The sequence below is a fragment of the Plodia interpunctella genome, chromosome 15 (genome assembly GCF_027563975.2).
Source record: "Plodia interpunctella isolate USDA-ARS_2022_Savannah chromosome 15, ilPloInte3.2, whole genome shotgun sequence".
Classification (NCBI taxonomy): domain Eukaryota; kingdom Metazoa; phylum Arthropoda; class Insecta; order Lepidoptera; family Pyralidae; genus Plodia; species Plodia interpunctella.
Window position 1 is genome coordinate 1608254 of NC_071308.1, and position 27078 is coordinate 1635331.

The following is a 27078-nucleotide window of genomic DNA, read 5'->3' on the forward strand; positions in this document are numbered from 1 at the left end:
CTGTACAGTCCATGCATGGATACTTATTAAGTACCTACTTTGGAGTACCTACTAATTCCATGAGTCGATGTCAGCCTTTACAGTCTCCGCACGGGCGGCGTAATATAGTCTCGACTCGTTTTATGGCTTTCGACATTGAACTTACCTTCCAATCATAGACTAATCTAACGCTGGCTCCACACTATCGCCGAACCCGGACATGTCGAAGCGAATACTTCACGCATTCGCGTCGACATGTGTCCATTGCGTAGTTAGTATGAGTAATTTTATTTACCTCAAAGAAAAACCAGCTATGTATATCGAATCCTCCAAAGTTTGGCAAACTATTTGGCGACAGTGTGGAGCATAGAGGAATATTGTCTATATTCTGTGCTTCCATCTCCACAACAAAAGATGCGGGATATGGTATGGGGATACTCTGTTCCATTGAAACGCATTTTTAACGTGCAATGAACACGCGCCCGCGCGATCGAATGCCTATGAGACACCAATATTCAACTACTTAATATCAAATCACATGAATAGCACACGCAAAAGTAATTACCTAAGTAATTGTGTGTAAGTTATATTGATATAATCGATTTCCCAAAAACACCTTCGTGAAATAATAAAACGTCAATTAAAGTTATCACATTTTAATTAACAATCAGGTTATTATACACATTTATTATAAGCACGATTAGATTTAGGTAGGAATATATTAACTTTGTAATGCCTAAATACTGTATTTAGTATTTACAGACTAGAGTTGACTAGTAACTATACAGTTTAAATAAGTATATGCTTAGGTAAAAGACTTAAAGTACCCAATCCGTTTGCGTGTATACATAGACTTAGGTATAGTAGATACTTATATAGGACTATCGTTTGTAAATATATAATTATAATACAGTATATGAGATCATTAAGACGACTACAATTTTCCAGATATATTAATTAGTAAATAGAAATCATTGTTCAGTCCATAATGTCCTCCTCAACGTCAGAATCCACCTTCGCATCATCATCTTTACCCTTCGAACTGTCCTTGTCGTTCGAGGAATGTAAATGTTCGTACACACGTTTCAAATTCCTCATTACATACGATGTGCCATTCAAGTTGCCACTTTTCACTCCACCATGATCAAAATATTTCTCTGCACCATTGACGTTGACATTACCTGAACGCACTGGCACAGAAAACGCCGAGAGATGCCTCGGTCTTTGAACAAAGTCCCGACTGAGTCTTTTGTCGAGGGTCGTCTCATCTGACTTCACTTCTTGGTTTATATTCGTGTCGATACCTTCAGCTAGAGCTCTTTTTCTATCATAAATATGACCAGACACACGCAGGTCTATGAAGAAATTTAATGGATCTACTCCGAATTGGGGGTTGTACAGAGGGGGGTACCACATAGGAGGAGGGGGAGGCAGGATCAGGTTTGATGGTGGAACAGCTGTATGAGGATCAGTTGGTGTTCTCCCAACACATGGCGAAGGTTTTGGCAGTTCTTCAGTCCCGACATCAACGTAAGACGACTGTCTTCCAGGTGGGCCAGGACTTCCACTGGACTTTTCCAATTTCGGGGACAATCTACGAGGCGACGGCTCGCGTGCTCGTGATTGCTTCTCCACCGTCAACTCCAAAGGAACCTCTGGCCTGACTTCTTCCTTTTTCTCCTCTTCCGACTTCGGCCACTCCCTCGGCTCTCTCCGCCAATCTTCGTTTTCAGCAAAGTATTTATGAGATCTGCGCTTGAAGCGGCGATGGTAATGTGGCGGGCGACATCCATGTCTAGCATTAACAAAAGACCTGAGCATTTCGCTGAAGAAGAACGCGTGGGGTTGCAGTGGCAGAGCGCTGTACAGATATGGCGGAGTGGCTGCAAGTAATCTTGAAACTAATTCGGTATTTCTGATCTGACTGATGTTGGGTTTCGTGGGAGTTTCAGGGGGCTTCTCTTCCTGCACGGAGCCCATTTTCTGCAACAAAATGTGTTCGTTAAGTTGAAGCAATCTGTAAATGACGTCCTGCAGGGATTGCAGGCGCGGTGAGTGAGGGGCGACGAAATGGATCGGAGCGCGCGCTTTATACGGTGCGATTTCGTTTCAGATTTTGTAGATATAGTTATATAGTTAACTTCTTTTATTACTGTGTGTTTTTTTATTACTGTGTAATACAATATTAACTTCCATCTCAAAAAATGTAATCAAATGAAAGTCGACAAATTTTCAAATATCAATGAACAGAACGCTATTTTTATTTTCCGCCTCCAGCATTCGGAGCTGTAATGCCCCAAAGCCCGGGGTCAGCGTAAAAAAAATGCAGCCCGCTTGACGTCAACCCTCTTTGCGAATGATTTTGTTGGCTATCAGCTGTTAAGGCTTTGTGCTCCTTAGTCGCCTTGTACGACATCCACGGTGAGGATATGGAGTGGCCCTATTCTTGGAACCACACGATATTATACGGTCATTATATGTTACTGAATTAACATAACTTGTGAATTCAAGTACCATAATTAATGAACGTGTTTGAATTACCTATGAATTTTATAACATATTTAGACAAATATACAATTCAAATTTAACATCAGTGCGGTAAATTTCAATGGCATAATATACAGTAATTTTATTTTAAACACATTTAAATAATATCTGATATCATAAAACCCATCGGAGACACTCCGGCAATGATTACCGCGCGAACAATACGACATCACGTCATCCGCTACATACGTTCGAATCTAGCTGTTATTACCGCGGCATAAAGTCTGGATTGACTTGCAATTGTCAGTGTCAGGGAGACGTGATCACTGGATTTGCTCACAGTTCTATCTTCGTAGTCATCTCGTAGACATGCTACAATATTTGCTACGAGTCTCGAAAATGTACTATGAGAAGTATAAAAAAATTTAAACTCATACTTATTAAACGTAATAAACTTCACATATAATTTAACATTACAAAACGTAATGTAAGCTATTAAGGGTATTAAAAATGAAGACAAATATATTTTTTGATTTTATTATTTCATTAATTGTATTAATATAGATCTCTCTCTCTCTCTCTCTCTCTCTCTCTCTCTATCTATCTATTCTTTTTCCCGGTTACTTCCTTAGCCGTTAAGCGCTGGAGTGCAGGGTCCTTCTCTACAAAGACACAGAACTCTATCTATAGGTATTTACATTCGTAAATAAAAATAAAATCTTAATCATTCAGACAAATGTATTCCACCAATCAAATGAAAATTAAAATTATGAACAATTGGCCAATTAGCTAACTAATTTTATAAATTTGAAAGTACTTAAGTTTGTTTATTACCTTTTCACAAGATAGCAACTCAACCAATCTTCTTAAAATCTGAAAACAACCTTTGAAGCTGAGAGGTACCGGTTCCGGAAAAATAACAGTTTATTTGTTAATACTAATTTCATAAATCACATCAAATTATATTATTAAACACAATTATTAATGTACCAGTAATAACTTTGCGAGAAATTATCGATTTATTGCATTCATAACAGAATATATAAATAAATGTAATGGAACTAAAAACACAATACATAAAACCCACGCAGATACACGGGCACGACAAACATCACGATCACAAGATACAGCCTGTCGGTATGTCTGTCGACATCGATTTTTCAGCTCATCGCAGTTTTATTGCCAATATTCGAATGAACACATCCGTATTTCGATAGAGAGAGGAAAGCTGCAGTTCCAAAGCTGATCTTCTTTTCGGGTCAAAATAGCAGACACTAAAATCCATTCAGTAGTTTTTGAAATTATCGCGAATAGACGCGGCAGAGGGATTTGTTTTATATTACCTAGGGATACTTATTATATTCATTTAGATTCATTTATCATCAGTATGTACAACATAATATTTTTCTTTTATCTATGACCACAGCTATAAGCCTTGTCGTTGATTTGAACTACTATCTCATAGCGTGTCCCCGGTTGCATTCAGGGCTGTAATGCCACGAAGCCCGAGGTCAGTATAAAAAATAAACCTTAACGTTTTGAAGATTAGGCTGTGATTTTACGACCGGCCGCCTGTTACGTCCTTCGAAATGATATTGTTGCCGCTCTCTCGGTTCGTAACGAAGAGCAATGGATTGATACCTTTCGACATTTTTATTTTTACTTATCCCGATCCAACTGCAGCTAAAATTAACGGTGATTTTCGCTGAAATATTCGAAACAGTTTTATGCATATTTTTGGTTTCGTCGCTATGGTTTTATATTATGGTTCGTTTTGCCTTCACAAATCAAGATAATATCTATGAAAAAGCTCTCCATTTTTATTTTCTTCTTTGTTATTTGTTTATTTTTTTTTTATTGTACAATTTTAATTTTTCTACAAAAAATACCTTTTTTATATCTATGTATGTTTGTAACGCGATAACTTTCGAACAGTTGGTCCAATTTTGATGAAATTGAAAAGGTATGTAGGATCTGCCAATAGAATTTTTAAGCTCGTGGTGCAAAATAATCGATTAAGGAGTTTTTGAAATATACACAATTTTGTATAAAAAAAGGTATTGCGTTCTCCAGGTCTAAATTTGCGACCAACAACTAGTAATTCTGAATTTTACAGGCCATCAGATCGATTCAGTTGAAACTAGACAACCTCAGATCGACCTGACACGAGGTGCCCACTTACTTGCCGCATCTCCCTGCTTGCCGCGCACTTTATTAATATATAACGAAAGTAAATTTGTTTGTTACCTCTTCACGCTTTATCTGCTCAAAATATCTTCTTGAAATTTTGTATACGTGTAGTTTGAAATACGGAGTTTAATATTGCATACCTTTCGTCACAGAAAAATGACTGTTCCCGTAGAAAATTTAGGCCGGCGCTAGTGTTCTATAAATATGTCATATTTTCAAGTTACTTCTTATTACAAAACTCAGTGCGCTTCGGGACCTCGCCTTCGTTGTAAAATCTGGTTAAAATATACCTTATGAGCAATTTTTCAGGATATTTTCTGCCCGTATACTAAGTTCCATTCATCCACTCAGTAGCGTGGATCTCCGAGCGTATCGAACGCTGCTACCGCACCGTCATTAACATCCGTTAATTTTCTTGAAGAAGCAATCATTTCCAAAATCAATCATTCATAGAATTGACATTGATCACAGTACAGTTTAATGATTTTAAAGTATTATAGTAAAACTAATTCTTGTCTTTGTTAAAATTTGAAAAATAACAATGACGCGTGGCCGCTGCATTCGGAACGAGTAGGTATGGGGTCTAATAAACTGTTATGCCGGCTCCACACTGCCATCGAACAGTTTGCCAAATCTAGGCGGATACGATTTTATATTATTGGCCAATACATAAAGTCACTTAATTACCCAACAAGCAAAGTAATCCTATAAAAAAAAATGTTTTAAGAGTAGTTCTCAATATTCCCACGAAAGCGGAGCCCCAGGCAACATCTAGTGTTCTTATAAAGGAATAGTAGTGAGTACACACTCTCAATTCTCATCTTTCTTTCGCATATACCTATATAAAATTAGTGGGATATTCGTGGTATATATACAAAAGTACACAAGCATCGTCTATAAGCACACATATCCACACCATTTTGCACAATCCGCTCAAACATCACACAATCAAAAGCGAATCCCGCGACGTAATCCCCATCAAAATCTACATACATTCAATTCGCAGCTCCCTGATACGAATTAAATGTCACATTACCATATCGAAGTGAAAGCGATACGTCGTCATTGTCGCGGCTACGGAATACAGATAGTACAGAGATACCACTTATTGTTTTTTGAAGTGAAAACTTCAATGTAATGGGTAAAAAATTTTTGAACTCGCATCAGGACATGTGACATTCATAAGACGTCAAAAATGCACTACGTTAATATCACGGATTTAGTAAGTTCTTCGTACAACGGAGTACCTACTAATTCCATGGTTAACATTCAAATTTTTACTACTGCCGGCACTCCCGGAGTGCAACCCGTTTTTTACTTTTTCTAGTTTTATTTAGAGGTTTTTAGCCGAGAAACAAATATGTCATTCACATCGCACCCTGTCAATTGATTGTTAATAAGCACCATGGTGGCGATCTCCGAGACGTGGTCACCACGCCACGGAGGTCTGTGTCCATCGAACTCGTGATACACGTAAATTCTAAATTAAAAAAGTTGACATTTTTTTCTTATTAATAGAATACTAAATGGCATTTTATATTGTGCAAAACACAAACTTAACTTCTTACCCCTCGACATTTCGTGACAGATCTGTGACGAGGGGGAGGCAGGGGTTTTGTTCGCGTTTCTATTGAAATAGTTGTGAGCGGATCTTGTATCGGCGCTGAACAAACATGGACCCTCGTGTAACGCTTTTTAATCGTTCGCAATTCCATACTGACTGTCATCCAGACATATTAATTGTAGAAGTTTTACGATCATATTTAAATTTATTTTATCTTATGTGTGATAGTGGCTGTTCAGACATTCCCAATGGTCGCTCATTGCATGGGTGACCGAAAATATATTATCTTGAGCTTCTCCGAGCTTCGGATGACAAATTTGGCCGTTGGTCCCTGTTGTATTTGCAGTCGTTAAAATCCCCATTCTTAATGGGCTCGCGTGGTGGTGGGTCGTGGTCGTCTTCTTGTCCATCCATAAGAAAGGCCTGTGCCCCAGCAGTGGAAACGTTTCAATGACTGTTGATGATTGCTGATTGATTGTGTATTAGCAGTAGATTGAGACTAGATTTGGGTCATGATAGACATTGAATTACGCGTGACTATCGACTGAAAAGTCGATTATAGTTTCAGTCCAATAGTGTTTTTTAACTTACCCTGAAATTTCGATGTATCGAATAAAAAAAAAGGTTTTTATGACCTTAAAGTTGGAAACAGTATTCATTTAAGCTATAACTATAGTTAGCTACATAATCATTATAATACAATAAATCTTTTATGTTGGGAGCCATAGTGAGATTCTTTACCATATAAAACACATGAAAACCTTAAGATAACCCACAGACAAAAATAAAATATAACAGAATCAATTAGGCAGTAAAGCGTTTTGAGGCAAAGAGGAGAGCTTTAGCGACAAATGTATTCACACATCCAAACAAATGCTCCGCGTGTCGCCGTCGTATTGTGATCCTTACTCCTTCGTAATAAGAGACGTGTGAGAATAGAAAAATGGTTTAAAATGGTTAAATAATACAGTCGCGGAGGTGTGCGAGTGAACGTTAATTTCCATATTAAAACCGACACAAAGGAAGCAGATTCAAAAACCGCGCCGCTCTGGGGTGGGACCCGGGAAGTAGGAAGATATACCTTTCGGGTAGATACGGCATTTTTTTTAAATATGAAAAATCGGTTTTGAAGATTTAGTCATTATATTCACTATTTTGTTTGTAAACTCTTTATTGCACGAAGAAAACACATACAGAGAAAATATTTTATATATATTTTATTATATATTTGTTATATTTGGTAAATAATACTATCGCATATTACAATATTTGACATTGAGAGAACGAGACAAAACATGCTTAAGCTTTATGAAGGGTATGGTCTTGCCTGACGTCAACCCTCGAATGCTGCTTCAGTTGTCAAGACTTTTTGTCTTTTGTCAAGACAACGTGTAAGCTCATAGCAGTGCTACGAATATTACAAGTTTTGTTACAGAATCGTAGCAAAGCTATGCAATTACTTCAACACATTCTATCTAAGTATAGATATACTTAGACTAAAGAGCGTACTTATTCAGCCATATGACAGCTGTTAGCAACCTCAGCATTCTTAAAAATTGATAAAGTCGGACTGGCCGTAGACCGGGATTAGACCAGAGTCCAGTCTTAATTTTTTTTTGTTTATTTTTTCATGGCTTTGGACGTCACAGTCGATAATTCCAAGCGGGGGACACACAAGATGTGAAATATATACTCAGTCAAGAACATACTAAGTATTTATTATACCGCATCCATCCTACTCTCATCCGGAGCGCAAACAATATTGCGCTCAGATACCGTCGTCGGGTATGATAATCGCGTCAAAACGCACGTGAAGTGCCGCTCGAGCGGGGCGGGGAGCGAGGCGGCGAGCGGGGGTTCAGTGGGGGAGGGGCGCTAAGCCGGTGACGGCTTTAAAACGTACACCCGATTATCAAGCGGAGTGTACTTTGTGGAATGATTTATTGTTGAGTTTTAAGATTTCGTGTTTTGGTTTTCCTTTTATTGCACAGATTCACAGATTGAATCTGTGCAATAAAAGGATGGTATCTTGCAACCATGCTTCAAGAATAGTTTCCAACGATAAAGTTTTACAAGTGTACCTACTTTCCTTGAAGTTGACGTACTTATCAACTGAAAATATTATACGTGTACGCAAATTGTTACATGATAGGACGTCAGCCGAAACACGACGATAAAAAATTCTACTTACTTAGATCTTAAAAAAATATTTTAATATCCATCGTTGATTTAAATTCACATAACTGTATTTATTTTTAAAATTAAGACTAACTAAGTACCATTCATTTAACAGGACAATAAAATACCAAAATTAAAAATTAAAAGCATTTCATTAATCGATCACAAGACAAATTTAAACAGAATATAACCAATGAAAATATCAAAACACTAACTAGAATTTTTCATAAAACATGATATCCGAGGCGTGCGATCCGTTCGACCAACAAACTTTTTTATTTTTATTTTCGCGAGCTATGTCGATACGAGCCGTTTTTTAAATTGAAATAAAAATCCCGAATGACCGAAGCTAGGAATTTTACATACGTCAGCGATATTCATGTTTCACTATTCACATATTGATGATTGATGAATAGAAAAGTTTTACAGCGAAAATATGTACTCTATCTTGTTTTGACGTCAGGTATAAGCAGTATTTTAAGGTTATTTTATATGCTGGGTTCAGGACGTCACAGCCCTAAACGCAACCGGGAACATGCGGAAGTCAGAGAGAGATTTACTTAATCTTATTGTATAAGAAAGAAAAGAAAGAAAGAAGACATTTATTACCAAAAACATGAGTACAAATATACAAATTGATGTCAAAATGAATTAAACCTACATGTTTTACCGAATATAGGTATGCAAATATAAATAAATAAACAGGAGCATGCTATCCACTACAAATAACAAAAAAAAGTATTATAATGTATACTAGCGACGACGGCCGTGACGAGCTCCGTGGCCTAATGGTCATCACTCCGAACTGCTACACTGGAGGTCCCGGGTTCGATCCCCGATCAGGTCACAACGTGGAAAATGATCTTTTTCAGATTGACCTGGGTCTTGGATGTTCATCTATATACGTATATGAATACGTACTAACTCAACGATACTATAGAATATAGTATCGTTGAGTTAATATCCCATAACACAAGTCTCGAACTTACTTTGGGGCTAGCTCAAACTGTGTGATTTGTGCTTATATATATTATTACTAACACTAAATTCTATCTGAGTCTATCATTAAAGAAATCATTAAAGTATAATAACATTTATCGGTTAATAAAGACTTGAGGTGAGGTGAAATTGATTTAAATTTAAGCTTTTATATTAATTTGGAATTTTGTTGTAAATTTTCGGTGCCATATATACTGTACTATTACCGAGTAAAGCAGTTTTTGATGGGTTCATTCATAATCGATAGATATCTCGATGATACCTCGATACAACATCAGCTAGACGAGGGAATAAATGAGCATTGGTTTTCACAAAGATAATTAGATATATTTATGTTTGCGCTTGTGTACTTTTTACTACTCGTTACACAAAATCAAAATCAAAATCAAATCATTTATTCAGAAATTAGGCCTTTACAGGCACTTTTTCACGTCATAATCTAAATTAAATGATGTTTACCAAAGCTACAAACTACTAGCATTTCGGAACGACCACTGCTGAGAAGAAATGCCGAAAGAAACTCATTCAAACAGTGTTGGTCCCTATTATGCCAGAAGGGCTTACCATTTTTTAATTATAAATTTATGTATAATTTTTTATCACATATTACATACATACATCTACTCTACATGGACGAACAGCCCTGCTGTATGAGATCCGTACATGGAATAAGTCTGCCATTGTAAAATGTACTTACAATTATCATGTAGTAATTTTAATTTACGTACTTATTTATCGTACCTACAGTTACAAAGCCTGTTGAAAACAATAGCAATATTTTGGAAGTGGTTTTAAAATATATAGGTCTGTGTTTGTATAGTACAGTCAACAGCACATCGAGTTTCGCTGCATGAACGAACCTCTATGACGCGCTAATAACGGCGAGTTTGCAATGAATTTGGGTAGGTTGTTGTGCTGTTGACTGTACCTTTAAATTAAAGACCGATACGAACACGAGATAGAGCTGCCCGGAATAGAACCCGGAACCGCAGTCCACTAATCAACAGACTCACTCATCCAGAACGCTGAATGTAGTCAATTTCCTAACTAGATCCATCTCGCATGATAACGTACTGACAAAATAATGAACTTCTAGAAGTGGAACTTTTGTTTTCAAGCTGAAATATATGGTTAAAGGTAAATTGATCTGTTTTTATTTGTATTGAATTTTATTGTTTTAATTAGGGCCCTGTCTGTCTGTACATCAAAAAATAAAAACGGAACCGTTACAGGCTCGCTTTGTTGTCCATCTGTCTGTATGTAAAGATCAATACCATATTCTTTTACTCGACATCGTAACTAATTCTTGTTTTTCCTGTGAAAACAGAGCCTACATAGTAGTAAATTATGTTTATCAGAATCCTAAATTATCTATACTATTATTATAAAGAGGTAAGCGTTTGTGAGTTTGAATATTTGAGGCGGGTAATCTCCAAAACTACCGAAATGATTTAAAACTCTTTCACCATTAGAAAGGTACATTATCCAAGATTGCTATAAACTATATTTTATCTCAAAATTCCCCCAGGAGCGAAGCCCCGGGCAACATCTAGTAATTCATAAAACCTATTCAAATTGAGTACGCAATGGTAATTTAATTCAATTTGACGCCAGCGATAGGTGCTCTCCAAAAGACAGGCTTAAACATATCTTGGTAAATTTTTCCATAAATACATTTTTGCACCAAAATGCCATTACTGTACTTTATCTATTTTGGTGTTCGTGAAGCTGCAAATGCTTCGGGAAGAACGGATGAGCAATGTAATGATGCTAGAATGTGAGTACAGTTATTTAAATCGAGTTTTTTCTATATATTTTTTTTTATTCTGTTACATGTTCAATATACGTGGACGAATTGATGTGTATTTTATCGGGATTTTTTATGAATGAAAATAATCATAAAATAGCTTAGTTAGGGTTTTCCTATTCCCGGTTGACTAAATTTCTTCTTCTTCACTTCGAGCTAACTTCACAGACTTATATATTAACCTCTAATCAGTCACGCATATACACCTTTTTTGACAACATTATCATTTTTTGCCAGTATTTTTTGAATTTTTGCATTTTCATTTTTACATTATTCATAATCTTAAGAACATTTTACATTTAATCACAAAGTTACACTAGAAAAACACTATATAGCTACGCAAAAAATTGGCCAAACCTAGCGATTTCAACGAACATTGCTGGCTTTTCCTTGCGATAAAAATCACACAAACTGCGCAATGTATTGTCGCATCTGAATTCGACGATAGTATATTTCTATAATTATACGTAGACATCAAAACACATACAGACAGTATAAGACATATCAAATTAACACACAAAATCGCGAAGTCTCCATATTAATTAACAACCCCACACGTAAAGCGGTAATATTGTGTTTGCGGCGCCGTAAGATTACGGCTGTCTTAGCTCAATCAAAGAGGTTTTAATGACTCGCGGTAATTATGAGATGTGATGTTTGATGTTTAACTTCTCATTATAATTTACTGGAAACATTTGAAGAAGAAAATTGCGTTATAAATTGTGTTTCTAATAAGTAATTGCTTCCACATATTGTGTTGTGTAATTTATTAAAAGATGAAAGATTATTTTGCCCAACTGTAGGACTTATTAGATGAAAATAAAACAAAGTTCTCCATGATTTCAGAAATCAATGTGAAAAAATACAATTCTTTAATTTTGTTATTCCTACACAAATTGGTTGATCACCTACTGATTGGACTTGTCATAGAAAGTTGAATTTGTATTGATCTATTTTCCCTGTACATTGTAAATTGGGCAATGAATACAAAATTAGACTGCATCAATAGGTAATTGCATGTTAATAAAATAAAATGTATAAATTCATTCACATAATGAAACACGATTGTCAAATGTCACTTTAATTGATGAATTTTATTTATAATACCTATTAATATTTTTTGTTCTCATTAAGTATAATTAAAACGCTTTTTGACTCCAACATTTGCGACGTCCCTTGTCATAAAGCCACATATTTTTTTTGTTTTTGACACATGAAAAAAAGTATCTGATTTGACTTGATAAAAACTACTCTATGGAAATAAATTAAATCAAAAGAAGAAAATTAAATTAAGTACATTTATTTCCCGCGGAATACATATCACAAAATATCACGCATTTTATCAACTTGAAGTGAATCATAACACAAAGAACAGACGTAAGCCGCAGTTCCACACTTTTACGATTTTATTTTATTTTATTTCCAGCCTGATAATAATAAAAGCGTTATCGTATCGCCACACAATGCCAGCTTGTCGTTTGCATTCCGTCAAAGTACCGACCAAGGAGCTAGTAAATTAGGTTGTGGCAAAAAAAAAACATTTATTATTTAACATTTGCCATCGACACGCAAAAAAGAAGTAAATTTTGTAGGAAACATACAGACAGTTCATTCGATGGAAAATGTTCATTTATATTTATTGGAAAAATGTACATTTAATTTCAAAGAAAACGATGGTTATGTTTAAAAATTTGAGTACCGAAATGTATTTATGGCACTCTTAAAATTTCAAGTAAAAAATTAAAAGAAAAAATATTTTATTTAAATGCTCCAAGAAGAAGAAAATAAAATTTTCCTTTAACATTTTAACTATCAACTTATAACCTCATTATAGACAATTTATATGGTCATAAAAGCTTGTCGCGAGGTTTGCGTAAGTACCTATAAGTATTTTACTCAAATAAATGGGTGCTAGTTTATTTACACAAATAAACCTGACGACATGCTGATATGATCATATAAATTGTCTATAATGAGCTGATGCCCCACGAACTTAATAATTCTATTGACAGATCGTACATACCTATTAAATTTCATCACAATCAAACCGTTCGAAAGTTATCGTAATACAAACATACATACATACAAAAAATGTATTTTTGCCCCAAGTTGATTTGTTATAAGTTGATAGTTAAAATTTTAACTTTTAAGATGATTTTAATTTTTTGGATGAACATAATTGGAAGGCTATTTTCCGAGGCCAGAACGGCGAGCAACGGCTAGTAACGCATAAATATATCGTAACATTTAATTTATTCATTACTATAATTTCTAAATCAGCTTAAAATTACTTCAAAATTACTAATACAATACCGCTATGTTCAATAAAAAAGAGACGATAAAAAAGTTCCGTATGAAACATAAAAACAAAAATCTTTCATTTTTAGACAACAAAATCCCTAAATGATAATCAAAAGATGCCAACTCCACATTTTCCTGTTCAGTGGTTCGCTATTCAGTATCTCGTAGCCGCGGCTACGCTTCTTTGTGTCGGCTCGTAGGCAATAAAGGTGCGCGCTACGCCGTAGACAACGCTACAGTCTACGAGCTACGACATTCCCTTTGAATACATTTTGGTGTAAATTTTCCTTCACTCTTCCTGCTTTCTTTACTAAAAATTATAGAAAACCAAGTAATAAAATTATCATTAAACTGTTTTGACATATAATAATCAGCAATAATGTTGTTTAGTATTTTTTTCAAATTAAATCAGATTTCAACTACAACGTTGTGCCATTTTCTAACTGAAAGTTAATGCTGAAAGTTACAAGAAATCCGATACGTTCCTATTTGTAAAACATTTCCCATTAAAATACAGGAGGAAATCAAATACGTATCGATATCCCCACTTGAATAGAAATCACGTCGAGTTCGATATTTAAATGTGAGTGAGTTTGCTTGTATCAGTCCATCAACGATGTTATCCGAACGCGGAACCGCCGTAGATTAAAAAAAAGGAAAAAGGAATGAAATACTGGCATAAAAAAGCGACCGTAATACTGGCAGCTTGGTTTGAAAAAAAATGTTTTTTGTTTTTGTAGACAACCGGACAATTATAACAATGTGATAGCATAATTTTTTTTAGACAGTAAGTGTAGTAAATCCATCGATTGAACTTAATTTTTTATAGTTTTTATTTAATTTTTTATAGTTTTTATTAATATTAATAGTTCAATTTTCTACTTCAGCATTGTCTCTACATTTTAATTAGTTAATATTTAAAAGCAAGGGAAAATTACAATATCTTTGTTATGTCCTACTCAGAAATTGGCGAGAAACGATTTTCATTTATTTCATCTTTTTGGATTCACAAACCGATCCCCTGGCTTTCCCTGCGTTTTATAATGAGCAAACAGGGGACGGGAATGGATCTCATGTTTGCTCGGGACTTACCTGTCTGCCTCCACATACTTCTGTCACTAGATTTAATCGCTTTAAACTAAATTGTTTCCTAGGGATACGATCACATTTTGTAGAATAGGAGCTTGAACCATCGTTTTACCCAAGCGAAGCCCGGACGAGCTGCTAGTAGTTTATACAATTCAAGAGCAAAATAAAACAATGTTACCTTTCGTGAATGTATAAAGTCTTGTACAGACAAAAGCACACATCATACCCAATAATTGCAAATTCGGCATATGACGAGCTCTTATTACCGTGGCATACGCCAAGCAGGTATAACTTGATATGCGGTTGGATGTACAATATATTTTATTAAAACAAGTTACGGCTCGCTTTGCGCGTGATAATTTCGTGGCAAAAATTCATCAATCCAAGCTTTTCTTTACATGCAAACATTGAAATATGTCTAGCGGATTTCTCGTTTTACCTATAATTCCATAGGATTTTTATCCACTTCGTCTACCTATCCCAGTCAAACCAGAAACAAGTGACGTGATAAAACATGTAAATTTCAAATGGAAACAAGGGAGCCTAACTCCGTGCATTCAGTTCCCGACAGCCCCAGCGACAATAGTGGCTGCAGACAAAAGTACCGGCCCGGACATAAGCGGACTGTTTCAAAACGACCCGGAAAACTCAGAGTTTGAAAGGAATTTGGTGGGAATTCTTGATGACAAAGTCGTTTGCCTAGACTACTTACCTTGGCTAGAATTTCTCACATTATGGCTATACATTATCGCGGTATACATACATTGCTGGTTTTTCATTGCGGTAAATGAAGCTCTCACCCACTACGATATGTTTATTCATTCGCGTCGGCGTCAGTCTGAATTCGGCTATATTGTGTAGCTGCAAATACGAATTATTTATTTTTATTTGCTTATTTTAATTTATGTCATATAGCTAGTGTATGTGTAGATATATTGGAGATTTTTATCTAGTCTGTTCTTAAAACATTTATTGCTAAGAATACACTTAAAAATTGTATGTTTATATATAGCAGGCGCTTGCCACATACCCGTAAGTGAACCGAGCAACAAACACTACATTCTTTACTGTATGAATAATTATTTCATTTCATTCAAAAAATAATGATAGAATTCACACCCTACATGTCATTATTTTTTGAATTATTTTTTGAAAATTTACGCGTATAATATTTTAAAATTTTGCAAATATCAGGGTTCATATTGACCGAGCGAGCGAACCGAGCGAGGTCTACAAATCGACTTATGTACGTATGTGTTTGTTTGTTTGTAACGCGATAACTTATATATATTATGATCAATGTTATCCACGATCCTGCTATGATTTAAACCACAACTAAACTAATTAAAGCTATTAGGAACTAGAACCAGGGCAATTTTTTTACCAGTCCAGTTTCGGCCGGACCTTTGGACGTGTGCGAGATGGCATGGCGTCGCAAATGGACTGAAAGCTTTATTGTTTAGCGCCGGATGACAGCCGGCCCGGTGCCGTGCTGTGTGATGTAGGCTTTTCCTGGGAAAATTGTCACGTCAAAATGATGGATTTGATAATAAATTTTTGATTGTTTTTTACTTTTATAAGGCTCTAAAAAATTATTCTTTTCTTCTTTTTACCAACACATCACTAGAAATATCTCTATGAAATTTAATTTTTCTCCTTTTTCTATTAAATGACCGAGCGAACGAGGTCTACAAATCAACTTGGGGCAAAAATACATTTTTTGTATGTATGTTTGTATTACGATAACTTTCGAACGGTTTGATTGTGATGTAATTTAATAGGTATGTACGATCTGTCAATAGAATTATTAAGTTCGTGGGGCAACAAAATAGTTTTAAGTCGTTTTAGAAATAAACACAATTTTATAAAAATGTATTGTGTTCGCGAGGTCTAAATTCGCGGCGAACAACTAGTTATGATTTAATTGTGTTTTACTGAAATAGAGGCGAAAATACAATATATTTTAACTGTAGTTACTAAATACTTTTACTGTAGGAACAATTTTCAAAATCAAAAAAAATCACTATAACTAATAACTTTTTTATCATCAATTATTGACGTCAAAAAAGCGCAGGTGAAGAAGAAGCGGCGCAACAAACTTCATCGCAACCCTTTCTCCACAGACGTCAAATTGACAAATATAGGTTATATTTATTTTAATTTATTATTTTCTTATCGAGAGTGTCTTTTGACGACCTCGGTGGCGCAGTGGTAAGGTTCTAGCCACTGAACCGAGAGGTCCCGGGTTCGATCCCCGGTCGGGTCATGATGGAAAATGATCTTTTTCTGATTGGCCCGGGTCTTGGATGTTTATCTATATATGTATTTGTTATAAAATATAGTATCGTTGAGTTAGTATCCCATAACACAAGTCTCGAACTTACTTTGGGGCTAGCTCAATCTGTGTGATTTGTCCTAATATATTTATTTATTTATATATTTATTTATTTATTTATTCTGGAAACTTTATGAACCATCATTCTATATACCTGGCTAAAAAATTAATTCTATACGATTTATGAAAATAAAATGCACATTTGATTACAAGACCATATAATATTTATGAAAACATCTATCCAAAGTTCCCCATCCTCAAACATTTACAAGTCCTCCACAATATTCAATCCCAAAATGGAATGCAAAATATTCTCTCCACGAAATTAGCCGCAGCGTTCAAACAAAAGGACTATGACAATCGTGATACCTTCAAATCTCATCTGCAAATATCTCGGGTAAATCTTAATCCTCCCCCACTCCACCCCCTGCAGTGCCGGTTGTAGCACTATAATCGCCCTGGGCGAAATCACTACGGCGCGCCTTAAATAAAGATCATTTGCACAAACAGTTGCGCCACTCATGCTTGCCCTTTCATAAACCAGTGGAAATGGTAATAAAATAGCATTTATTAAAATTAGAAAATAAAACACACGTATTCATAAAATAATTACTGGCAGTGCGTGCATAACAATAGGCGACAGCTGAAAATCAATCAGATTGGGATTTTGGTCAGCGTAACATTCTGTGTACGCATCAAACACATTCATTTTACTATTAGTATAATGTGTGTTTACAAACAATAAATAAAATACTGTATGATGGCTAAACCTAAAACGGTAAACCATTGGCTATGGGTACTAAATTTTTTCTAGTAAATGGATCACAATTGTAATTCCCCAAGACACTAACTAGTAGAGCCACACAGTTGTACAGGGGTAAAAAAGAAAACTTCAATGTTTTAAACACGAAGCGCCCCTTTATATTCACGGCGCTGGGCGGCCCATCATTTACTCCGCCTCTGTCCCCCTGCCTCCTCTTTTGTCTGTTAATAACGCGATTGTGAGTCAAAAGCAGACGGCTCCAGAAATTAATGTGATAGCTCCAAGACAATTTGCGAAGTGCCCAAGGCGTTCTACGTGTGACGGGTTGACGTAGTGTTGTCTTTGATTTATAGTTTGCCCGAAATGTGTACATATTGTCTGAAAGACGCTGTAAATTATAAGGAAATATTCAACAAGATCATTGATGATGATAGATTCATTGATAATATGTTACGAATAATAACTAATAAAAACAATTTTTTTTTTTTTATAAATAAATATATTAGGACAAATCATTTATACTTGTGTTATAGGATATTAACTCAACGATACTATATTTTATAACAAATACATATATAGATAAACATCCAAGACCCGGGCCAATCAGAAAAAGATCATTTTCCATCATGACAGTGGCAAGAACCTCACCACTGCCCCACCGAGGTCGTCAATTACACCTGCTTTTATCTCACTGCTCGGCAAAGGTCTTTAATTTAGGCGACTTAAATAAAATCTGACACCAGTGTTCGCACCACACATTTATAAAGAAAGAAATCTTTCTTTCTAATACACCGCGCGATGGATGGAGTGTTGTGGTGTCAAATCAGAAGTTATATAAGTACCTGTGATAGCTGTTACCCGCGTCAAAAGTAGCCTACGTTACTCTCTCTCTCCTCTCCAACTCTACTGCTATATCAACACCAAAAATCTTTTTAATTCATCGCATCTTTATTTATCAGACCATAAAATTATTAGTGGAAATCTTAACCTAGTAGGTTAGTCTTCGTTTTCACTGTGCGTAAGTAGGTAATTCGCATGTGAACCAAAGAAATAAAATCTGCCAATGCTGCCTGCGAGGCACATCAATTTCGACACAGTGGCTCATTATTTTATATATGGATATAAATATCATTATCTGATCGAATAGTTGTAGAAAAATAAAACGATTTCCTTTAAAAATATATAAAAAAATAATTAAACTTTTGTTTGGGATACAAACAACTTCAAATCTGCAAAGTTTTTAGTCGATTGTATTTTTTTTACAAAAAATATTAAAAACCCAAGATTATGTGATATAAAATATTTTCCAACAATTAATATAGACCGTATTGTAACCAAAGTTGTAATCCGTACTTGTTGAGTCTCAACCCTCCCTTACAAGAAAATAATCAACCCTTCCCGACTCGTCGCCAAGAATTTATTGCTCCGCCATAAATATTAAAAAGTTGGAAAATAAATCTCTGGTCTTATTAATATTACCGTCATCTGCCCGGGCAATATTTTGGAGGTTTGCTCTTTGATAGAAGGATTTATTGCAAACAGGTGCTTCCAAGGCTTTAAGACATGTTTTGAGGTTATGAATTTTACCGCGAAAACATTATATTTTTAGAGTAAGACAGTGTGGATTTCTTTTTGTTTTATGTAAGAATAGGAATATTTAAGACATTAATTTGATTAGCTTAAATAGGTACCCATAAATATGCTTTTAAGTATTAGCTATTAAATAAAATCTTATCCCAAAAAGAAATGCGATTTGAAAATGTGAAATCGCTGCTGGATCAAATAAGTCTATTTGGTCTAGCAGCGATTCACGATTGAAGAAAGAATTTTCACTTACTTAGTTCAGCCTCACAACTTCATCAATTGAACTATGTACTCAGTACTAGTGTACTCAGATGTCAAAACGGCAATTTTACACTAAAATTTCACAAATTTTCCCATGACAAATCACGAGAGAACAAAACATTGCAATAAAAGCGGGAAACCATAGAAGCTTCAATAGACAGACAAATATTAATCAGCGAGGGATTACAACTCAAGCCCCCGCAACGTGATCCTAAACAGAATTCAAATGATTGCTGTTCGCAAAAGAAACCATTAGCCCAAACTTCGCGGGTGGTCCGGCAAAAGAAACGGCTCAAATCTCTATGGAAATCACGAATATTTCACATTGGGACAGTTAATTTTACTCATTTTGAAATGGAATGTAAAAAACTGACTTATCGATGGCTACATGTTAGTGTTTGTGTGTGATAGTCAGTGTTTCGAATTAAATATTCCGTAAGGTTTAACTAAACCAAATCCCACTTCCCACACCACTAATATTGTAAAGGCGAAAGGGTGTCAATACGAGTATATTTGTTACTTCTTCACGCTCAAACGGACGGGCCAATTTTTATGAAATTTAGTATTAAGGTAGATTGCTGATTCCTTATATCCATAATACGCGATTCCCGTAGGATTTGGTCAAAAAGTCTGATAGTCAATGGCACTTTTTAAAGTAGATGGCGCCATCTATTTTAAATAATTACAATGGGTGAAAAACTGCGGGTAACACCGCGGGTTGCAGCTAGCTTAAATTATTTATGGCGGTATTTGTATAAGTCATGTCAGGTGCCTTCAAGTAACTTGAAAAATATTTGACAAGATGTTAGTAAACAATCAACACAATGTATATAAGAAATATGATTTTATTTTATCAGTAGACTGGACAAGTGTGAACCGGCCTGAGGCGACTTTTGATTAATTAGCGCTATTCTTTCCCCGGCGACAGGAAGCGTCGCCATTAATCCGCTGAAAACAATATGGCGGACGGCGTTTTATATTGGGAAATATCCGGTTCCTTGAGGGATCGAGTTAGTGGTGCAGGAACAACGGCGAAGTTAGGTAACAATATAATATCGTTATTTATCGAAGCAATAATTAGGATTATTGCTTTGGTCTTCGGGTAACATGTAGTTATTACTTGTGTTCTAGGGCAATGTAATAAATAAGTAGGGTAAAATCAGGCGACCAAAATCAAATTTTAAAAAATTCTTTTCTTTTCTTACCAAAATCAACAATCTGCGCAAAGACGTTTTAAAACTGAAAAAATAGGTATAGTTATATACAAAAGCGTTATATTGTAAACAAGATTTTCGAAGGTCAAAAGTCAACTTATCGAAAACGATTTGACAAATGAACCTATCTGAAACTCTTGCAAAATAAGTAAAATAATTGCCTGTAATTGCCGTCCTTGCCTTGGGGTCTTCTTTACATATATCTAGTTTTTATTGTTAATTCTATTTTGTGATTAAAATAAATGTTAACACATTATTGAAATAAATGAAAGTTATGTGTTAATAAAATCTGTAAATTCCAATATCGTTTAACAAACGACAAATTGACAAGGGTTGTTTTAAAAACAATTAACCGAGAAATGAAAGGATTGAGGGAGGTTTGATTGATATTAATTAGCAACGAGATGGAAGGAAACTTTAATGAATTCTCCCTTCGCAAACTTGTCAAATCTTCGAGCGAATATCTTTTAAAACAAACATTAAAATCTGATTTAAATTGTCATCAGGCATTTGCGAATTCAATATTTGAATGAAGAAAGTAAAAAAGTTAAGTATAGGACGTTAACATTAGAAGTAAGTATCTTTTTTATGGTCCATCGATCCGTCTGTCTGTCACATTCACGGCTAAACCGTTGCACCGATTTTGATGAAAATTGGTATGCATAAGTATAGTTAAAGACCCCAGTTTAATCAGACTGCTTTGTCAAATTTTTTTTCCCCCAGAGATCAGAATAGTGTTTATACTACATTTATATGATAGCTGTTTTGCCGTGGGTGGAGCTGCGGAAAACAGAAGTCACTAAATACTATAAAACAAAATCGCCCACCGCGTCTGTCTGTTTCTAAACTTTTTTTCTGCGAATTTTTATGCACTTTTCACTGTTATTTAGACAAATTTCCGTATGTTTTAGACCTCGTGAGAAGCCGTGCCGGGAGTAAAATGGAACTTCGCCACTATCAAATATTTTATTACCATTTTTTACCACCGTAAGGCGATACCAACACCATATACTTATCCTGTCACGCATGCATTGGTAAATTGAATAAAATGATCGGGTGAGAACAAAACCGCGAACACTGCACAGGGGGGCAGATTGGGGTAGTATCGGGTATAATGTTATTAACATGTAACCTCGAATTAAACGGTGTGGGGTGAGTACAGGCGAGTGCATTGTGCAACGCATGTTTTTACTCATGCGATTATCACAAACGAACATTACATATCACTATATCACTACGTAGATTAAAACAAAGTCGCTTCCCGCTGTCTGTCCCTAAGTATGTTTAGGTCTTTGCAACTAAGCAACGGATGTTTTTACTTCTTCATGCTAAACGAGAAACTAATATGAATTTTATGATGAAATTGATATTTTACAAAATACCTATATGATTTAATGTAGATATTAAAATACTAGATATTGTAAATGTAAACAAAATTTCATAAAGCAAAAAAATATATGAACGAATTGTCTGAAAATATTATATATTCTTTTTTTAGAATCAGCCAGGTCCTTTTTGATATAGCGCGAATATGAATTCATATAACTAATGATCTAAGATAAAATTACAACATGAAAGAAACCATATTTTTAAGCAATGATTATGAGTAATAATAATAATACCGAAGCCCGAATATCGTTAGGAATGTTATGTGTGATAAATGTAAAAACTAGGGATATAGCCGACCGAGGATCCTTGGCTCCGACGCTCAATGCCCGGTGGAAGAAACCGGGAAAAAACTCTCAAATGAGAGCGGGACATTATTCTATCCCAAAAACGTATTGTTTAATAAAAATATTACATTTTCTGTCTGGTTAATGTCAATTTTCGTACCCAAATGTACTGGGGGGGACAATTACGTGACCGACAAATGTCACACCGCTCGTAATTCCCATAACGAGCGATTGGTCGCGCGGACGACACGGTTCGACATCGCCCAAAATGCCAGCCTGTCAACGCAATTTTAAACCCCCCAATGAAAACAAGATAGTTATAGATTTTGCTTTTGTTTTTATATTTGTACTCGCGACCCTTGCGACGATATTATACACCTTAATCTATTGGTGAAAACCGCATGAATGAATGCACTAAAAAACTCGGTATAACAATGCTTATGTTCAGGCTGTTCAGGATGCACTAGGCCTAGCCGAACATAACAGGCTACACCTAATTGTAACTAACTTGAGCCCGGCTGCATCTAGTTCTACCCTAAAGCTAAAACTAGGTATACTAGTGGGTTTTGACGTATCAATCTAAATAAATAAATAAATATATTAGGACAAATCACACAGATTGAGCTAGCCCCAAAGTAAGTTCGAGACTTGTGTTATGGGATACTAACTCAACGATACTATATTTTATAACAAGTACATATACATATAAACATCCAAGAACCGGGTCAATCAGAAAAAGATCATTTTCCATCATGACCCGACTATGATCTGTGTATTCTTTGAAATTTGCAATTTAATTTTTTATTCCAATGCGACCTCTGTTCTATCGCAGTTGCTGTATCCGACAAAAAACAACCACAGATGGATTTATTTATTTTATAGTAGCTTTTGTCCGCGGCTTCGCCCGCGTTAATTTTTAATATGAAGGACCCTGTCCTTGTCCACACTTCAAACTACATGTACTTACTAATGCAAAATTTCAAGAAGATTGGTTGAGTAGATAGAGCGTGTAGAGGTAACAAACAAACTTACTTTCGCATTTATAATATTAGTTGGGATGTTTGGATTAGGATTTAATCTTGTCAACTTTGTAGATACAATATATTGTATTTATACATTTAACGAAAGACAGAATTAACGAATTTATGGTGATACCGTAATACATGAAATACCCCCCTCTCTCCCCTAAAAAGTACCGGAATCACCTTCTTAAATTTCCACACACACCAACTGAACCGCCAATTCGAATATTCTAATCTACAGTCCCCTAACAGGTATTGACTCTGTTCATTAAACACTAGATGTTACCCGGGGCTTCGCTCCCGTGAGAATTTTGAGATAAAATATAGCCTATAGCAACCTTGGATAATGTACCTTTCTAATGGTGAAATATTTTTTTAAATCGGTTCGGTAGTTTCGGAGATGACTCGCCTCAAACATATAAACTCAAAAACGCTTACGCTTACCTCTTTATAATAATAGCATAGATAAGTATAGTATTATAATATTATCGATTTTTGCGCCAAATAATAATAAAAAGCTAGGTATGTACACCAACATTGGAAACTCCAGCCTCTTTGTGGAGCCACTTAGACTTTTTATAGCATTTTTAATAACCACTCTTTTGAAAGAACTCTTCCAAGCGGGAACAATACAAAAGCATTCTATAATCGCATTAGGAACTCCGCATTACAATATTGCAACAAAAGTTGTTAAGGGAACAGTCTCCGCCATATTATATTACACAGTTACTTTATACATAACAAAAATCACTCTTATTACACTAATTTTAAAGTATAAATTCAAATCCCCAACTGACATAACCTAGTTGAGCAATGATTGACATATCACCAAAATTAGAAATGTTTAAAAATTATTAATACAACGCAATTGCCGACCTTAACACTGTAACGTTAAAGTTTAACAATATAGTTCCTGTGACAAGAGTAAATTTGTCCAATGTGCAATGATTGACGTCACAACACAATATGGGGAGAGATTCTGCATTTTTCTTTTTTGAGAGGTCATAACTAGATTACAGGGCTTTTGCAATGTTGCAGTTAGAGTTAATAGGGTGCAGAATCGACATAGAAACACGTCGACACAACTATTTAACTAATATTTTAATTTTAAGTGTGTGTAACGTCTCCGTGTTATGTGGCGTGTGGTTTCCACCTTAGCAGAGGACCACTCCTTATCCTCCCCTGGATGTCCAACGGGACAATAAAATGCCACCATATTTACAGTAAACAACAACAGCATTCTTAAAGAGGATCGACATCAATCAGATGGCCTCTCGTACAATCGGACCTGAATCTTCAAAATTGAAACATTTATTTTCTAGAATTCTCTTGGCTTCAGGGCGTCACAGCTGGGAAAGACGCGTACTCAAATTAACAATTTAACATATCGTAGCCCGTCGCCTAAAAAGTTTAGATTTGTGTGTATTACTCAACCACGCAAAATCTACTAAACTGATTTCTATAATAGTTGACACTCAGTACAAATAACATATTATAGGGTACCTATTATACCGATATTCCCACTGGATCAAATTCTCGAGTCGTAATACTTATGAAGTATTATTATTTAATTTGTGTCTAAAAGAAAAAAAATAACTATGAAGTAACTGGACGGAACAAATACGAAAGACTGTATGGAGGAAAAAAGAAAACTTAAAAAAAAAGAAAGTCCGGTAAAATACGCGGCCACTCAGGAAGATGGGAAAAATTAAAAAGTAATAAAAACACAAATGAGGACTTTCAATCATCCCTCTGACAACGGGGGTGTGGGGGTGTTGGGATGACGTCACATGAGATTAAAAAGTTTGACGTCTCCCACGGAATTTAGCATTTGGTGCTTATTTGCATTTGCGATTCCCGCCTGATCTAATTTTTGCCTTTGTTATTATAGGATGTCTTGATGATGCCGGACGGATGAAGTGATTAGGTAATTTCACTCTAAAGTATTTAAAATTTTACTATTTACTTCTTCATGTTCCTCATGGCTGAGCGTCGTGGTCATTACGTAAAACGAAACAGGACAAAATTTTTAGTTTGCGTAAATTTTTTGTCGGTTTTAATTCGAAAAAAAAAACATTCCTCTATCAATCAGGCCAGTTTGATCGTAAAAAAATAAAACTTAAAATTTTTTAAAGTTGTCTATGATTTTACAACCGACCGCCTGCCTGACGGCAACCCTGCTTGGAAATGCTATTGTTGCCTATATCAGCTGCCAAGACGGGGATTTCAGAATTATTTGTTGCAAATCACAAGTTCGAAGTTAATACATAGATCCCACTAATATTATAAATGCGATAGTTTGTAACGATATGTATGTTTGTAACTCTTTCACGCAAAATTTACTGGACCGATTGTTATGAAATTTGGTACACGGGTAGAATATAACCTGGAATAACACCTAGAGTACGCAGCTAGTAGAATATAACTACATGTGACGTCCTGCAAGGGCACAGCAAACATGAGGGCAGCTGTAGTGGCCACTTTACTTGCAAACAAAATTTCACGATTTTGGTACCGCTCAAATTTATAGTTTGTCGTCAAAGTGGATTTGTCATCGAAAAATTGCAATATTGTCGATTTGTCATCGAAAAATTGCAATATTGTCGATTTGTCATCAATTGCAATATTTCATAATAGCATTAGATTGAGAATATTTGATTAACCTCTATAAGTATAAGAAGATTTTGAAAAAATATATATATATATATATATATATATATATATATATATATATATATATATATATATATATATATATAATTTTTCCCTTATAATTAACCTTAATGACCATTCGTTCCATTGACACTAAATACATATAAATGTATTCTAATGTTTCTTGGATTTCGATAATTTTATTTTAAAGAACACTATTTACTAAGATTATGTATACTGTAACAGTTGCAGTTATATTTCAATAGATTTTGTGCAACCCAACACGCGCTAGGGCTGCCACTTCAACGTATAATCAACCGCAGGGCTGTCCCTTTGTGCGCAGCTGACATTTAATAATTTAATTATACAATCCCTATCATTTGTTTTTTGCGATCGAAAGCGACATTTTTGATGTAATTATTTATTTTTATATGACCTTTGTTATGGTGATATTTTTGTTCACAGAATTTGAAACATAAGATAACTACAAATCATTTTGAAGGAAAGTTATTACATTTATTTAGGGTTCAGTGCTATTTAAGATCACTTTGCTGTGTTTCTCTATCAAGACCACTTTTCCCATTAAAAACTATGGTAACTCCATTGTAGATTCCACAATTTTCAAAATCGGCGAATGACTTACTACAAATCTGAGCACATACACACTTATACATACAAAAAATATATATATTGTACCGAAAACCAACGGAAATTTAAATTACAACGAATCATACAAACAAATCAACAAAAAAGTATCTACAGAACAAAATCACCCACCTCAAAATCCCGTGCACACGTAAACTTGGCAACCGAACAGCGATGCGTCCTCCTCGGCCGGCTAGATCTGACTGAAGCCATCTGACTCACCGTCAGCCGCCCGCCCAGCGCGGTAGGCGGGGCCTCCGCTGGGCGGGCCGGAGACAGCAAATCAGAATTCCTGCTACTTCTTTTCTTCAAGTCGCCGCGAGTAGAGTGGTCAG

At 35.3% G+C, this 27078-nt stretch overlaps 1 protein-coding gene across 3 annotated transcripts; it reads right to left on the bottom strand.

Annotated features, from left to right (window-relative positions):
- Nucleotides 1-630: 630 nt before the first annotated feature.
- On the bottom strand, nt 631-26963 carry LOC128676120 (uncharacterized protein). Of its 3 annotated transcripts, none has more exons than XM_053756065.1 (2): nt 26876-26963; nt 631-1962 (listed from the first exon to the last, which is right to left on the bottom strand). In XM_053756065.1, exons 1-2 carry the CDS (start codon nt 26954-26956, stop codon nt 958-960), a joined length of 1086 nt encoding a protein of 361 aa, XP_053612040.1. In that variant the 5' UTR covers nt 26957-26963; the 3' UTR covers nt 631-957. The 3 variants fall into 3 exon arrangements, with proteins under 3 accessions (XP_053612040.1, XP_053612041.1, XP_053612042.1); XM_053756066.2 differs by lacking the exon at nt 26876-26963 and adding an exon at nt 4947-5242; XM_053756067.2 differs by lacking the exon at nt 26876-26963 and adding an exon at nt 4797-5242.
- Between the last annotated feature and the right edge of the window lie 115 nt (nt 26964-27078).

Excerpts from the sequence above, each read along its gene's own strand:
- LOC128676120 (XM_053756065.1), bottom strand. The coding sequence starts at position 26,956 with ATGGCTTCAGTCAGATCTAGCCGGCCGAGGAGGACGCATCGCTGTTCG. Across the intron at positions 1,963-26,875 it reads CGTGTGCACGGGATTTTGAG|AAAATGGGCTCCGTGCAGGA; the intron begins GTGGGTGATTTT and ends ATTTTGTTGCAG.